Raw genomic sequence first — 17,548 nt, forward strand, 5'->3', positions numbered from 1 at the left:
TTACTTTCAGTGCAGCAAACGCACTCCAAATGTTCAGTGAGGATCTCTGAATGATCCAATGTTGACTGATGATAAATAGAATCCCCCTGTGTGATAAAATCTCCATATAAAAGCACCTGCTCTGTGATAGTCTCAGGGTTCTGTTTAAGTGCAGAGAGCATCATGAAGACAAAGGAAGACACCAGGCAGGTTCAAGACAATGTTGTGGAGAAGTTTAAAGGTGTATTTGGATACATAAAGATTTCTCAAGCTTCTCAAGGACCACTGTGGAAGCAATCATATTGAAATGGAAGGAGTATCAGATCACCGCAAATCTACCAAGACCCGGCCGTCCCTCTAAACTTTCATCTCGAACAAGGAGAAGACTGATTAGAGATACAGCCAAGAGGCCCATAACTGCAGAGATCGACAGCTGAGGTGGGAAAGTCTGTCCATCGCACAACAATCAGTCAGTCGTACACTGCACAAGTCTGGCCTTAATGGAAGAGTGGCAAGAAGAAAGCCTTTTCCCGAAGATATCCATAAAAAGCCTTGTTTAAAGTTTGCCACAAGTCACACCAGACATGTGGAAGAAGGTGCTCTAGTCAGATGAAAACAAAATCTAACCTTTTGGCCACAATGCAAAACCATGTTTGGCGTAAAAGCAACATAGCTCATTACCCTGAACTGTCAAACATGCTGGTGGCAGCTTCACGGTTTGGGCCTGCTTTTCTTCAGCGAGGACAGGGAAGACAGTTAAAATTGATGGGAAGATGAATGGAGCCAAATCCAGGACCGTTCTAGAAGAAAACCTGTTGGAGTCGGCGAAAGACCTGAGACTGGATTCGGAGATTTATCGTCCAACAAGACAATGAGCCAAACCAAACTTACAATGGAATAGTTCAGAGCTGAAGAATGCGGTCACAAATGCTCTCCATTCATCCTCACTGAGCTTGAGCTTTTTTGCAAGGAAGAATGGGCTAGAATTTCAGTCTCTCGATGTGCAAAACTGATAGAGACATACCCCAAGCGACTTGCAACTGTAATTGCAGGCAGTGGTGGCGCTACAAAGTGTTAATGTAAGGGGGCCGAATAATATTGCACGCCCCACTTTTCAAGTTTTTATTTGTTAAAAAAGCTTAAACCATCAAATAAAATTTCACTTCAATATTGTGTCCCACTTGATTCTTGACAAAAAAATGCAATTTTGTATCTTTATGTTTTAAGCATGAAATGTGGCGAAAGGTTGAAAAGTTCAAAGTGGCTGAATACTTTCACAAGGCACTGTACATACTGATGTCATCAAAGCAGACTCCTCCAATACCTTGGTTGCACCTAGAAATTCTGTGCAAAAAGGTAATGAACAGAATCAGTGATGAAAGTCTGCCTTGGGGGAGTTCAACTCTCACTGGAAACAAAAGTGACTTTCTGCCAGGAATCTGGAAACACAACCTCCTTTTCCAACTCCACAAAACATCTGTAGACTGGTTGGGCAAACTCCCATGTACCAATTGGAACAACACTTGGGTTCTGATTGGTGATGTTCTTGTCCTCCAGGTCTCACTGTCATTGCCCACATGAGCATTAAAGTCCTCCATACTAACAAGGGAGTCACCAGCAGGCGCACTCGGCAAAAACTCATCCAAGGACTAAAAAGGATGGGTACTATGAATTTCTGTTTGATGCATTGGCACAAACAATATTCATTCAACATTCCTCCCACTTTGAGGAGAGGGAGGCTATCCTCTTACCCACCAGCATAAACCCCAACATAGAAACACCTTGAAGGGAACCCAATCAGTTTGCCAACAACTGTTTGGCACCTCTGATCCCTTACTCAAAGTGAGATTGAGACCAACCTCTCAAAAGAAGACTAGTACCAGATCTCAAGCTGCGATGCTGGTTAGCCCGAATATAACTGGTCGGAACTTCTCAACCTCGTACACCAGCTTGGGCTGTTTGCCAGACAGTTGACATTCCACGTCCCTACAGCCAGCTTCTATACCCAGAGATTGGACCGGCAATGTCCCTGCCTTCCGCTAACACCATGTCACGACACACCCGGCCCCTTGTCCCACCCCACAGGTGCTGAGCGCATAGGAAGGGGGATCCATGTTCCCTCCAGGTGCTCACCTTTGAGAGCCATCTCCATGCGTCGCTTCTCTGAGACCAGGGTGACTCTTATCTGGGTAAAGGAAACCTCACTCCAATTATAATTGTCATCATAGGGGGCCAAAGAGCTCTACTTAGTTTGGTCCCTCGCTTAGGACCTGTTTGCCACAAGTGGTTTTACCAGGAGTGCAATGCCCCAGACAACTTCGCTCCTTGGATTATCTGTACAACCAAACCTCTCAACCAAGAACAGGTGACAGCTTGGAGAGCGGTAGACAGAAAAATCTCGATCAAGGTATATCGTGGCAATCTGAAATAACTTAATAAATTTGACTTAATTTTTAAATAGCGCGAAACCATACTTCTACCTCCAAAATTAATTGAAATGAGTAGAAATACAGTATCATTAATCTGTAAAAAGAATAACTAACTTTTTAACTATTTAGTACCTGTGTGAATCTGTTTAGGAAAGATTTGGGAAGCCCCTTACGACCACCACCTTGGGTGTATGGGTTCTGACAGCCAAAAATTTTGGTCTTTTCTTGCTGCACTTTGAAGGTCATGCCCAGCTCAGGAATAAAGATTTCTGCTCTGTGATCAAAGCAGGCATTCAGTCCTTCCAACACTGATTGGGATGCCAGGTTCAGCTGTGAGGATATAAAGGAAGAATTTGAATTGATAGTTTCTACGCATACAAGAACATAGAGGGACATAATAATGTACCTCATCGAGGAGAACCCAATGTCCTTTCTTCAAAGCAGCCAAAAGTGGGCCATCACGCCATGCAAACTTTCCTCCCTTCTGTCCATCTACAGGTAGATCCGCCCCAAACAAGTCTGGAACATCCTGTCCAATAATTATTGGGATGAAAGTTATTAGATACTTTAAAATTTTCACATAAGTAATCCAAAACCAATTTGAGAAACTACGCTGCAACTATTATAATAAGGTAATGGCAGATTAATACCAGCGATATTACGTGGTTACCTAAGAAGGGCAAATTGGCTTGACGATCCTTAATCCTAAAAATCCTTATTACTAAATTAGTCTTAGAGTTTTGTAGGACTTGATCACCCCTAACAGGCTCACTCAAAATGTCCACTTTCCCGAATTTCGAATGCTTTTTAATGCTTTTAATCTTACTTCATTTTTATTACTTGTTACTACTTTTAACATTTATCTCATCCTACTTACCATCAGTATTATCATTTTAATCATTTTTTTTCTTTTATTGATTTATGTTCAATTAACATCGAATTTTGCCTTAACATTGCAACCGTACCCCACGACTGGCGGGAGTAACTGTCGAGTAATGAATGTTATCTGAACGATTATCATTTTATTAAATACTTAAAACTTCCATTTTCATCTATCTTTGTCATTCTTACATTGAGTTGTCTCATTACCATTCAACCTCATTAAAGATCGAGCGTCAACGACATTAACATCATCTAGTCGTAAAATTCTATTTTAATCAGTCACTCATTGATAATCTCCGGTTGACAAGGATTGCTAAATTTGCTAGGTCAATGACAAGTGCAGTAGATTCATAAGATATGAAGCTGCTGTGAAAGCGGAGCGATCACTTTGTCACCCTTTTACTCTGTAAGGTTACTCAACAAGGCCTGATAAGTGAGGGCAGACCGAATTGGCTCGGCAAAACTAAAGGCAGTTAGTTCACCTAGGCGAATTAATCTTGACACCGACTTAAGACGCTCCCGTCCCCTGAATGCACGGCGTTAAGAGTCGACTCGGGTAAAAGGGTAGCTTAACCCTTTAACTGGAGAGTCGGTCAGGACATTTCTGCTGATTAGTCCTGCGGATAAGTGGAATCTGACAAGGTGCAGGTATATTATTTTTTCCACTTGAAGTTATCATTCATACATACTACGTAAGCACATGCCAACTGAGCATGCCTTGCTTGAGAGATTTGAACTGAAACCCATGCAAACATGGTGTGAACAAGTGATTTTGTCTCACCACTGATGGTCCAGGGAATGTAGTCAGCAAAAAAAGGACAATGGGTACCCAGAATCCATTGCAGGAATGTTTTAAACTAAAGTACTATATTTGCTGAAATTCAAGCTAAACGTCGCTCTTCCATTTGTTGCATTGTTCCTCACTAGCAATGGAGGAATGGAGTCAGCAAAAAGCATCACAGGTACCCCAAATTCAGTGCAGTGATGTTTTAAACTACTGTGTTGTAATTATAGAAAATCAAGCTTGGTCTTTATGTGAATTTGTTTCTGTTGATAAGATGAAAGTGTGCATGCTAAATCCATACCAGGTGTACCTAAATAAATCTTTTATTCACTGTCACGACAATACTTTTGGACTACTTGTATGGCTACTGCAATTTGAGGGTCCCCTCAAATGTTTTTGTATTTTTTTCCTCTTTTTAGTTGTTGGTTGTGCCTATTTTTTTGTTGTAATTGTTGAATATTGCTGCTGTGACAATAAAAGTTTCCTCGTGGGATAAATAAAGTATTCAGTTTCTTGGGCTAAGGTTGTTTTTTATTTCACAAAACAAATAAAATGTTACTTCACGGTCATGTCATTTGCACCCAAGAGCAATTTATTGATTTGAAAAAAGTATGAGCTGCATTACTCAGTAAGGTTTCTTTTTCTGCAAAGAAAAAACAGCCCAACTGACCATCTGTGAGTCATTTCTACCACATTTAAATCATTTAGTCTCTCAAGATGATTGTACCAGACATGTGCAGGTAACATCACAACATCTACCAAACAAAATCTGCAATGCACAGAATCTGCAAAAAATTAACCATGAAGCGAGGGACAACTGTACTGTCAGATGATTTCAGATGATGCGCACAGGTAGAGTTGTATGAATACTTACAGTTTGCTCTGACAAATTGATTCGGACCAGATGGTTCCCAGAAGCTTTTGCGAGTGCAGATACGAGACTCGTTTTCCCTACACCAGGTGATCCTTCCAGCAGAACAGGCTTCCGAAGTTTCAAAGCCCGCAAAAGCCTCTGGACATTCAGTGCAGTGGTGCCCGCTGCAATAGTGTAGTCAGACAGGTTATTGGTCTCCGTCAAAGGACCTGGAAACAGGGTATTGTCTCAATTATAAAATGTGGTTGGAGTGAAATGTCAAATGTGTTAACTGGATTATTTTCTATCTGTCTCTCTCTCTCTCTCTAACGTCCTCCCCACCTCCCTTGCTTATTCAGGTCAGGCCACGAGGGCAATAGGTGTAGAGGGAACGCCCAGACAGTGCACACTACCAAGAACAAGATGGCGCCGCACACGGGTGCAGCTGCTCTGAGCTCTCCAGTTTGGTACTTTTTCTTTGTCATTTTTTTGGTGCTATTTGTGGATTTTTGTTAAGCCACGTTCAACTATAGCTTCCAGGACCTGACTGATCTGGGATTGAAGTATTATTTATCAATCATTAACAAATAAAAGAAAAACAATATTCTGGTGGTCATCGCTAGCCCACCAGCATCTCCGTGGATAGCCAGTCTACCCAGCAAGCGATGGAGAAGGCGGAGAGAATGTAAGAAAAAGCAAGGATGTTGGTCGGGCCTGTCTGTTAAGGTAAGGAAGCAACCTCACAGACCACCACGACCAAGCATTTTTCTGACCAACGCAAAACCGGATTGGAATTACAACTAGCCACAAGCAATTTTGTCCGGAACTGCAGTATTATATTCATCACAGTAACGAGCCTACATTAGTGAATTCCTGATGCTGCAGTTTTCGCTAGTGGGCCAGACAGTACATCGGCAGGACAGAACCGAAGTCTCCGGTAAGAGGAAAGGAGGAGGGCTTTGTGTTTATGTGCACAACGACTGGTGTTCTAACAGCAGAATCATCGACCCCCACAGCTGCCCTGAAGGCGCGGAACATCGTAGACTCAGACTCAATGTCCAGAGTTTGCTGTGGATTACCTTGACAGGCTTGCACAGAGTCTTGAGCTCAATATGACTGAACACCTTTGGGATGAATTTGTGTGAAGAATGAGAGCCAGGCCCTTGGAACCATCAGTGTGTGGCTTTACAAATGTGCTTTTGGAAAAATTGTCAAAAATACTTAACATACATTCCAAAGTATTTTCTCCATTGACTCAACTTCATGAGTCGAGGTCAGCAGCGCCCCAATCTCACAATATAGTGTTGATGGTGCACTGCTTCCACTTCCCAAGACGCCAGAATTTCCTTGAAGCAGTCTGAAAGCCATTTTCCATGACCACCCTCAACTGCTCCCATACCTGAGTTTTTGCTTCAGCGACCAGCAAAGCCACATTCTCCTTGGCCAGACAGTACCCATCATCTGCCTCATGAATCCCACAGGCCAAACATGACTGATATGACTCCATTTCAGCTTGACTTCATACCTCACAAATGGTGTCCACCAACAGGTTTGGGGAGTGCCGCCCCGAGAGAAACTGACCACCTTACAACCACAGCTCTGGTCAGTCACCTCAGCAATGGAGAGGTGGAACATGGTCCATTTGGATTCAATTTCATTCTTACCCATTCCAAATGAGCAAAGTTCTTTTGGAGGTGGGGTTTGAAACCAACTGGATTTTGCCAGATGTTCCTAGCAGACATGATACAATGGGGCGTGCCACACCAGACCGGGATCTTTTTCCCCACCATCGGAGCCAAATCACCACCAAGTGGTGATCAGTTGACAGCTACACCCTGAACAGAGCACAGAAGTATAGTAAAAAAAAACACCACTTGGGTTCTGATCGGGGAGTCTGTTCTTCCAATCATGCCCTTTCAGATCTTACTGTCATTGTCCACATGAGCATTGAAGTCCCTCAGCAAAGAATGTAGTCTGCAGCACTCCCTCGAATGACTCCAAAAAGGGTCGGCACTCTTGAGAATTGTTTTGTGCAAACGAACAAACAACAGTTAGGACTAGTCACCCCACCCAAAGGTGGAGGTAGGCTATCCTCTCATCCATGTAGGTGAACCACAAAGTACAGGTGCCGAGCCAGGGGGAATAAGTATACCACACCGGCCTTGCACCTCTCACAGTATGCAACTTCAGAGTGGAGAGAAATTTAGTCTCAAATTAAAGTATGTTTTTGGGATGTGAGTGGAAACAAGAATTCCCACAGAGATCCCATGCAGGCACGGGAAGAACATGTAAACTCCACATAGGCGGGGCTGGGATTTGAAACACGGTCCTCAGAACTGTGAGGCTAGCATAAGGCCACGCTGAAAAAACTTTCCTCCCAAATTACGACTAATGCATAAGCTAGTCCCACAAGAAGTGCCAAAAGTTTAGAGTAAGGCCTACTATTACCTTTCTCCTATCCGCTCCTGTTTTTTTTTTTTGGTTAACAACCTACTAGTTCATCTTTTTGGTGTCAGTGGCACTTTAAGAGGCACAATTCAAACTCCAGGCTATAAGTTATGCAGTTGGAAATACAGCAGCTGCGAACGAATTCAACAATGAATCTATGGTTGCGAAGTGGAGGAATCAAGAAAATGAACTTCAAGTTAAGAAACTGAGTTTCCACAGAATCAAAGCGAGGTGACCACAGTTAGAAGACGTACTTGAACAATAGACTGAACAAAGAACAGCCTGGAAAAAGTTTCTCCAGTCACCATTCGACTGAAGGCAGTAACAACAGCACAACACATGATCAAACACTTTCATAGAGATCCGTCTTGGTGCTTTCATTTTATGAAAAGGTGTCATCTCTCCATCCATGCAAGGACTACTGTGGTGCAGCAACTGCCAGCAGATTACAAAGAAAGGTTTGATATAAAAGTGAGTATTGTTACATAGAGCAAAGTAGAATTAAACCCAATTTTGAGACAATTTTTTGTTGACCGTTTGCTCTGCACAGAGGTGCTCAATTGGTCGACCAGGTTAATCGCGGGACGGCGTGCCCAAAAAACAAAAGTCTGCCAATGTTCCCTTGAAACTGCACGTGCCACTGATTGTCTTTTCGCAGATATTCTGCGTTGCGCACAAAAAAGAAATCCAATGCAAATTCAAAGTATAACATAAAGCTATTAGTTTGTGGCATTTTGCAATGTGATGCAATGAGTGAGGGATGACTGGTGGGATGACTGGTTGTTAAATCCAATGGCACAATTCACATATGTACAGTGACAACGACCACTGCTCCACCACACTTTTTCCTAGTTTACCTTACACCCGCTCCCAACCCCACCTCATAAAGATGTACACTCATAATTACAAATGTTACAGTACTTACGCAGCCCAATGTGTTTTATAATGACAGCGTGCACCACTACTGTTTTTGTTCGCAACATAGTCAGGGGAACGTAGAGCAAAGACGAGCTAGACATGCTGTTTATATTTACTTTCGATATTAATGGAGAAAGTTAAAGAAATGCTGTTGTTTTAAGATGCAATGACTGTCGGAGTATGTGAATAATCAAAGAAAAAGTGGTTAAACTAGATGAGATTTTTTCTTTTCGAGTGGGATAAGTCTGGTGTGAAGCCAAATTAGAAAGTGCAGGAAGAGATGGTGTGTAATTTTAAAATTCTACCTTGGCAGAGTCTGAACCATGATGAAAGCAGACAATACAGTGCACAAAAAGCTAATTCTGTATTTTGAATATACATATATATTTATATATAGTACAGCACATAACATTAATAAAATAACATTGGGAGTATCATCACCCCGCCCCACCCACCTCCCATCGTCGGTACCTCGTGAAAGGCTGGCTATTTGAAAAGTAGATCTTGGGGTAAAAAAGTCTGGGCACCTGAGATAAAAATTATCTGTACAACCATATTATCAAATGTAATGTTCCAATACTATCAAATATAGTTCCAACATTACAATAAACAACATTAACCATATTTATCAACACACATAATTGTATAACTATCATATTATGCACTTGTTTCATTAAAACAAGTCATCTCAGTTTAAATGAATAACAACTACCATTCTGGGAACACAGGACACTGCCACCCACACTTAGGTCAGGGTAGCTTGACCACATTGGCTTTAAAGATACAGGGGACAAAGGGGTCCAGATGCAGGCGGAGTAAACAACTGTCAGGGTAAAAACAAATAAACCTTTGAAACTGTTGTGATGTTTTCATCACTTTCTATGTAATCTCATGTTGACTTCTGTATCGATTAACCTGTGTGATTCTTAATTAAAGGCTCTGGTAGAGTATGAAGCTACAGAGATTAGGCCAATTTACTGTGACTTCATCTCTCCTTGCCAGAATCTTGCCTTTGGTGTCTGTGTCTATTGTCTCAAAACTTCCTACATGACAACACCCCTGCTCTAGCATGTGCCCCACAATATCATGCACATAATGAATGTGTCAATCACAGAAATATAGCCTAAAGACACCAAGCTTTCTGACACTGGGCAGCATATTTCTCTCTAGAATACCTTGATACCTGCTGATGTACTCTGCATGGCTTCAAGAATCGCTGTCTGAGAGGCAGAGAACCAGACTGAGAACATCCTCCACGTTTTAAGGTGGGGACAGTGTTCTTTACTTATGCTTCATTTTTGCATCCGGGAACGTAGAGCTGATGTTCCTTCCACAAAGTTTCCAGTTTTGTCTCTCTGTCCATCGGACATTCTACCAGACACTTTGTGACTTGAAACATAACATGACTATCAATGAAACAGTTGTGTTCGCATATTTGTTTATCAGCATTCACAGACATTCATTTTCTTTACTTTTGTTTGATGAATTAAACCTGATGTAGTCTACATTTGTCCCCCTCATTCTCCTGAATATCGCGATGAGTCTAACAGCTTCAACTTAAATGTGTTCTGTTTGAAGTGGAATTTGTTTCTAAAAATGATTCAGAATTCATAATGCAGATGAGAAATCAAGACAAACTATAACTATATAAATAAATAACTTTAAAATGGGATATTTCTCTACCTAAAGGAATGTAGAAGGGGTTGATGCCAAAGAAGTCTTTGCCCCATTGAGGTGCTCCAAGAAGGCTGGTATCATAAATACCGAGTGCATGAATTATCTCCTGAGTTGGTTTATTCAGTTTGCTCAGTCGCTTGTGCAAGAAGCCCAAGCACATCTCGCGTGCCTTAGTAGCGTTGTTGGAACGGGACACAGTGGCTCCTTCAAAGAGAAAAAAGAATATAGCATTTCTTGAACATTTGCTGTTGAGTATAATCCAAAGAAGAAGTAAAACAATTTGCCCACCTGAACCAATCCCATCAATATAAACCAGACATGCACCGTGGATGATCGCATGAATGGTGTCCTGTTTGAGGTCCCACTCTGTTCCACTTTTTTTGTCATTCCGCTGACAGACAACATTGAGGTAGTTCACCCATGAAAGAATGTCTCTGACACTGAGGATACAGTGTCGGCCAAAATCCTGAAGCGTTAACCACTCTATGAAATCTAGGATCAGGTCTGCAATATCACCATCTATGTGAAATTGAAAAAAAAGAAAAGTGTCACAAACAAAATATTTTAGTACAGGGAATTAAGTAGGAAATGTGAAACCATTAACATCTGTCAACGTTGGTTATTGTTTTCTCAAACTGTAACGTCTCAGACCAAATGCAGTGGAACCTCAGAGTTTGAACGTCTCAGTTAAACAAATCCATGTTCGCTGAAGTCAAACAGACACACACGCACACACACACACACACACCACACACACACACAATTGCCTCAGTTCTCGACCACTATCCATTCCAGGCCGGTCGAGAAGTGAAATGTTCGAAATCCGAAGCGCGTTTTCCCATTACAATTAATGGAAAATGAAATAATGCATTCCAAGCCTAAAAAATGTTTTTTTAAAGCATTATTTTTTAGCTTTTCCTGAGAATAAACTGCATAGTAGAAATTCATGTATAGTTTAAATACTTTATATAACTAAATGATTTAAGAAATATTTATTTTTTATTTAAAATGTATGCTTTAGTAGTAGAGTATGCTAGGACGGGAGTGCACTGCCGTATCTGTATCGACTCGGCCCCCAGCCTTGTAAAACCTTTTTTTTTATTAACAAAAGTGCATAATAATTTTAAACAATGAGGGGGGAAAAAGAAAGACAAATTGTTTTTTTATTTGCACAGAAAGTAACGTACAAAAATGGACCCATACATATAAAAACCTTGTGTTACCGGGCAGCTTTTGTCTTTTTCTTGAGGTATCCTGCCAGTAGACACACGTCTCATGTGTGGCAGATACCTAGATAAGACCTGGACGTCTGTATTGCATATTCCTTTGTAATACATCCATTTGCTTTGTCTAATCATTGGTCATCTCTTCCTCGATCCGTGAACATGCGTAGGGTCCAAACTCGCAAATCCCTACAATTTCTTGGTGACCCCGACCTTAAGTCAAGGGTAGACGGGCGTTGGCCATCAACAGATGAGATAAAGAGAGATGAGAAACACAGGAGTGCTATCCGCACAAGTCGAGGATGGTCATCTGTACTTGTGACATCTCCAGGTCGTGACCAAAACCAAAGGTAAGGAGAAGCCTGTTACTATTGAATTCTGCATATTGAACTGCCTAAATTTGAGAATTCATTGGTATCAGATTATTATATATTGTAGACTTACAACTGCACTGTGAGGTTTACCTGTTACACCTAAGGGGATGGGATCCCTTAAAAACAGAGGGTTTGCCTCTATATTGTGTGTGTGTGTGTATGTGTATATATATATATATATATAATATATATATATATATATATATATACACACACACACACACATATATATACACACACACACACACATATATACACACACACACATACACACACACACACATATATATACATACACACACATATATACACACACACACACACACACTTGAAAAATGTACAGGTGTGGGCAGTCATGCTCACAGATAAAGTTGCGGGTGTGATTAGAGATGGCCTTAAAATAACTAACTGGATTAATATAACTAAATATATAAAATAAACTAAAATCAACATGGCTACGCTTGTGAAACCAAAACAACGAACTCAAAACGCATGTTCGTTCAATGTTGTCAACTAATATCCAGATTAATTTTGGGCAATTTCTTCAATTTTCTGGAGCAATTTTCATGAAAATTACAAAATCTGGAATTCCTAGAAAATCCGGAGGACTTTCATCACTGTATGATAGAGGATCCAGGAGGTCCAATATACAAGCCGTTTGATCTTAAAGATGTTGTCTTCCTCGCGAGTCTCATCTCTCTTCTGGTGGTAATGCATGGCTGTCTAGTTTTGTGGAAACTTTACAGGGGTATACACTCTGCATGGGAGACTGGAGACAAGCAGCATCTAGATTATGCACTCGTATTTAACAACAAGAAATCGAGAATCGAGAAATCGAACTGCAGGTATGCTTTATGTACCCAATGGAACCATATTGAGAGCACACTTCGAGCATCTGGCCGCAGCTATCAGAGAGAGGTTCCCCACTTCTGTTACAGCCGCACCCACTTCTTTCTATGTGGTTATGTTAAACGACCATCCTGAGCACTTGACTAAGTGAACTTAACTTTGGACTTTCGACTGGACATAACCCTGGACAGTCTGGTTCGGAGGAGGCTAAGTTCAGGACTGCGATCCTGGCAGGTCTCCCTGAACCAGTGCAGACCACTCTTAAAGCTGACCCTAACCTCCTGTCCGGCGACGAGCCTAGATTTAGACGACACTTAGTTGCATCATCTCAAAATGTATTTAAGGCAACAACGGGTTGAGGATAATGAAATTGAAGTCCAAAACCCCACCAGGCATATTTTTTTGGCAGACAACCACCTAGACAGCCAGGTGGGTTCCAGGCTAATAGCCAGGATGGATACGCAGGAAGGCGTGGATGGGGCCGGGGCAGAGTACAACAACATCAACCTCATCAAGGATGTTTTGGTTGTAGTTCTCTCGATCACTGGATTAAAGACTGTCTTACAGCTCCTCCACCTCAAGGTCCAATGCAAGGGCGTGGTGGCTGGTCCAACAACCAAGGGCGCCAAGGCAGAGGCAGAAATGGCAGCTTTGACGACCCACCTTGGCAGCAGGATGGACAGCAGCAGGTTGGACAGTACCACTAGGGGTGCCCGGGAAGCCATGGGTCTGGCGGTGCAGGTGCCATGATCACTATCTCTGTTGCGGGGCAAAAAGTGAACACTCTCGTTGACACAAGGGCAACACACTCCTCACTCAGCATCTCCCTCCCGGACACTTTGTCACAACACACTGTGCAATTAATGGGTTTCCCAGGGACTCAACAAGCCCTGCAATGGACTCAACCCCTTGGCTGGACAGATCTTCCACCATTCGTTTATAATGCCGGCAGCGAAGACTGTCTGCGACTCTGGACAATGGCTTATGACACCTGAGAGTGAACCAACTCCAACTGTGGACATTTATTGACGGTCCCGCTGCTTATCAATGGGGAGTGTGTGGAGAGGATCCATTCTTTCAGATTTCACAGACAAATTCACCCAGAGTGCTCAGCAAGAATAACTTGGAAACTAAGCTACTGCTGGCTTCTACAGAACCACCGTGGAGAGCATCCTCACATACTGAATCAGAGTATAGTATGGTGGATGTACAGCAGCAGACAGGAAAACTCTGCAAAGAGTGATCAACAGTGCCCAGAAGATCAATGGCAGCTCTCTGCCCTCCATAGAGGACATTGCCAACTCCCGTTATCAATGCAGAGCTCCTAGTATTGTAAAGGACTCTTCACATCCTCGTTACCACTTGTTTAACCTGCTGCCCGCTGGCAGGCGGTACAGGTCCCACCAACACGGAAAACCAGAATAAGACCTCTTTTTCCTCAGAGCCATCAACTCGAACCACTGCACGTTTGTTTGCTTCCCTTGGTTTTAATAAACTACCAAAGCCTGAACAGAGAGCATAAAAATTACACTATATGGATTTATCTAATCCAGCCCTAAGGAGTACAAACCAGTGTAGTCTGTAGGCCGGTCCCAAGGACAGAAAAATGCAGAGAGTTGCGTTAGGAAAGCCATCAGGCATAAAAGTGCCAAACAAATCTGAGCATTCATCGAAAGAAAACCACCGTTAACAAGCAGGGCGTCTGTGGAAATTCAGCGACTGTGGGTCGAAGACAAAGAGGAAAAGAAAATTGAATTTGTCACCAGAAAAAGAAGAGGAATGCACAGAGCATAAATTTTTGTCAAGACTTTGAATTTTGGAACTATGACAGGAAAAGCTCAGGAGTTGGTTGACATGATGTTTAGGAGAAAGGTTGGTATATTGTACATTCAAAAGACCAGGTGGAATGGTAGGGAGGCTAGAAGTTTAGGAGCAGGGTTTAAATTATTTTACCATGGAGTAGATGGGAAGAGAAATGGAAGACACGTTTTAAAGGAAGAGCTGGCTAAGAATGTCCTGGAGGTGAAAAGAATATCAGATTGAGTGATGAGGCTGAATATTGAAATTGAGGGTGTCATGTACAATGTGATTTGCGGCTATGAGTCACAGGTAGGACGTGACCTCGTGTTGAAAGAGAAATTCTGGAAGGAACTACATAAAATAGTTTTGAGAATCCCAGAAAGAGAGTGCATTGTGATTGGTGCAGATTGTAATGGACATGTTGATGAAGGAAATGGGAGCGATGAAGAAGTGATGGATAAGGACATCTTCCAGGAAAGGAGCCTTGAGGGACAGAGGGTAGTGGACTTTGCAAAAAGGAGGGAAATGGCAGGAGCGAACACTTATTTCCAGAAGAGGCAGGAATATAGAGTGACCTACAAGAGCCGAGTAAAAAGCATGCAGGTGGATTATATTTTGTGCAGACGATGTGATCTGAAGGAGGTTACTGGCTGAAAAGTAGTGGTTGGAGAGTGGAGCTCGACAGCAAAGGATGGTGGTGTGTAGGATGACTGGTGGTGGGTAGGAAGATTAAAAAGGCAAAAGTAGCGCAGAGGACCATGTGGCGGAAGCTGAGAAAGGAAGAATGTTGCCTGGCCTTTCGGAAAGAGGTGAGACGGGCTCTCGATGGACAGAAAGAGCTCCCAGAAGAATGGACTACTACAGCCAAGTTGATCAGAGAGACAGGCAGGAGAGTACAAAGGGTGTCTTCTGGTAGGAAAGAAGAGAAGAAGACTTAGTGGTGGAACCTAAAAATATAGAGAGTCACACAAGGAAAGATATTAGAGAAAAAGTGGGACAGAGAATTGAGGAGAGATAATGAGAATACATTGAAATACGACATAGGGTAAAGGTACAGATGGCGAAGGCTAAACAAGAGGCATATGAATGCATTTACACCAGGTTGGACACAAAAAGAGAAAAGGATCAACAGCTTGGCCAGACAGAGGGATAGAGATGAGAAGGATGTGCAGCATATGTAAGGATGATTAAGGATAGCAAAGGAAATCTGTTGACTGGTGCCAGGCGTGTGCTGAATAGATGGAAAGAATACATTGAGAAGTTGATGAATGAAAAACAGAGAGAAGGAAGAGTAGAAGAGACAAGTGTGAAGGACCAGGAAGTGGACACAGTTAGTAAGGGGGAAGTTACAAAGGCACTAAAGAGGATGAAAAATGGAAGAGCAGTTGGTCCTGATGACATACTCTGTGCAGGTATGGAAGCAATTTGGAGAGGTTGCTGTGGAGTTTCTGACCAACTTATTCAGCAGAATACTTAGCGGCCAAGAAGATGCCTGAAGAATGGAGGAAAAGTATGCTATTTTCTATTTTTACGAACAAAGGCGATGTTCAGAGCTATGGAAGCTGTAGCGGAATAAAGTTGATGAGCCACACAATGACGTTATGAGAGAGTAGTGGAGGCTACACTCAGGACAGAAGTAAGTATCTGCGAGCAACAGTATGGTTTCATGCCTAGAAAGAGTACCACAGATGCATTGTTTGCTTTGAGGATGCTAGTGGATAAGTACAGAGAAGGTCAGAAGGAGCTACATTGTGTCTTTGTGGATCGAGAAAAAGCCTATGACAGAGTGCCAAAAAAGGAACTGTGGTACTGCATGCGTAAGTCTGATGTGGCGGAGAAATATGTTGGAATAGTACACGACATGTATGACGGCAGCAGAAAAATGGTGAGGTGTGCCGTAGGTGTGACAGAAGAATTTAAGGTTGAGGTGAGACTGCAGCATGGATGGGCTCTGAGCCCCTTCCTTTGTGCTGTGGTAATGGATAGGTTGACACATGAGGTTAGACTGGAATCCCCTTGAACTATGATGTGTACATGTAATATTGTGATGTGCAGTGAAACCAGGTAGCAGGTGGAGGAATAATTAAAGATGGAGGGATGCACTGGAAAGGAAGGTAATGAAGATTAGTTAAAGTAAAACAGAGGATGTGTGTGTGCGTGTGCACTTGTATTGCTATCGTTGTGTGGACCAACCCTTGGCAAAACACCTTTTTTGTGAGGACATTCCGCTTTGTGATGACATTTTGATGGTCCTCACAAAGATAATGCTTAAATTAGCTCCATTAGTCCGAATAAATGTTCTGTAAAAGTTTCAAAGAATGTCCTCAGGGAGCTAGAAACCTCAGAACCTATGAGTACACACGTCCCCTGTGGCACTTGTGGGTACTACAGGCGAAAATTCAATCCAATTTTCTGATTGGTCAAGGCAAGGGAATTTTCTGATTGGCTGTTTCAGTCATGTGACCTCAAAGCCCCATAGAATTGATGCTGCACAACGAGGAAATGAGGCAGACAGCACATTTCAACTGAATAAAAGCTGTAAATAAAGCATTTGTCAAGTTATATAACTTATCTTATAAATTAGTCATATTACTGATTTATTACTTAATATTACTATATACTATATAATAATATTGCAAATGTGAGTCATTAAATATTAGATAGATAGATAGATAGATAGATAGATAGATAGATAGATAGATAGATAGATAGATAGATAGATAGATAGATAGATAGATAGATAGATAGATAGATAGATAGATAGATACAGACAGACAGATAGAAAAACCACAACCCTCTTTCAGTCACATATTAGACCTAGTAATCTCTAAGAATGTTCCCAATTTATCTGTTGAAATTAAAGACTTAGCCATTTGTGTTCTTTGCGTTTGTGTTCTTTTAAATTAAAATTATTATGACATAATTCTTTGTGTTCTTTAATTTAAATTACAGATTCTCTCAAATATTCAGCCACCCTGTGTGTCTAAATTAAACATACTAAAATAAGAGGCCCAGCGCTAAATTTATGCAGACCACAGCTGTATCACAAACAAGGAAATGTAAAATGTCATGGATGCTGTAGCTCCTATTAAATGTAAGACACCTTTGAGTTAGCCTGGAATAAAATGGAGATGCACTATGATCGTAAAGGCTTTTAAAGTATAAGAAAAAAAAGGTGGTTCAGTAATACTTCTGTATGAACTTGCTTGTAACAGGACCTCTGATGAGAGAGGACAAAGGTGTTGACACTTCACTTTTCTCATTTGCACTTTTACTTTTTACACAGTATTATTTGTGACATATTGTGATATTTTTGTTTTGGGTAGCTATCT

The 17,548-nt window shown here is 41.7% G+C and overlaps 1 protein-coding gene across 5 annotated transcripts in view; it reads right to left on the minus strand.

Annotated features, from left to right (window-relative positions):
• Positions 1-17,548, minus strand: part of mdn1 (midasin AAA ATPase 1) — a 326,227-nt gene that overhangs the window by 166,843 nt on the left and 141,836 nt on the right. For all 5 annotated transcript variants that reach the window (XM_061812802.1, XM_061812803.1, XM_061812800.1 and 2 more), the window contains exons 35-39: positions 10,259-10,489; positions 9,977-10,174; positions 4,949-5,157; positions 2,815-2,937; positions 2,541-2,738 (exon numbers count right to left, since the gene is read on the minus strand). In XM_061812802.1, the coding sequence (XP_061668786.1) occupies positions 2,541-2,738; positions 2,815-2,937; positions 4,949-5,157; positions 9,977-10,174; positions 10,259-10,489 (959 nt within the window). The remainder of the gene's footprint in view (positions 1-2,540; positions 2,739-2,814; positions 2,938-4,948; positions 5,158-9,976; positions 10,175-10,258; positions 10,490-17,548) is intronic.

This window comes from Syngnathoides biaculeatus, chromosome 23, assembly GCF_019802595.1.
Source record: "Syngnathoides biaculeatus isolate LvHL_M chromosome 23, ASM1980259v1, whole genome shotgun sequence".
NCBI lineage: Eukaryota > Metazoa > Chordata > Actinopteri > Syngnathiformes > Syngnathidae > Syngnathoides > Syngnathoides biaculeatus.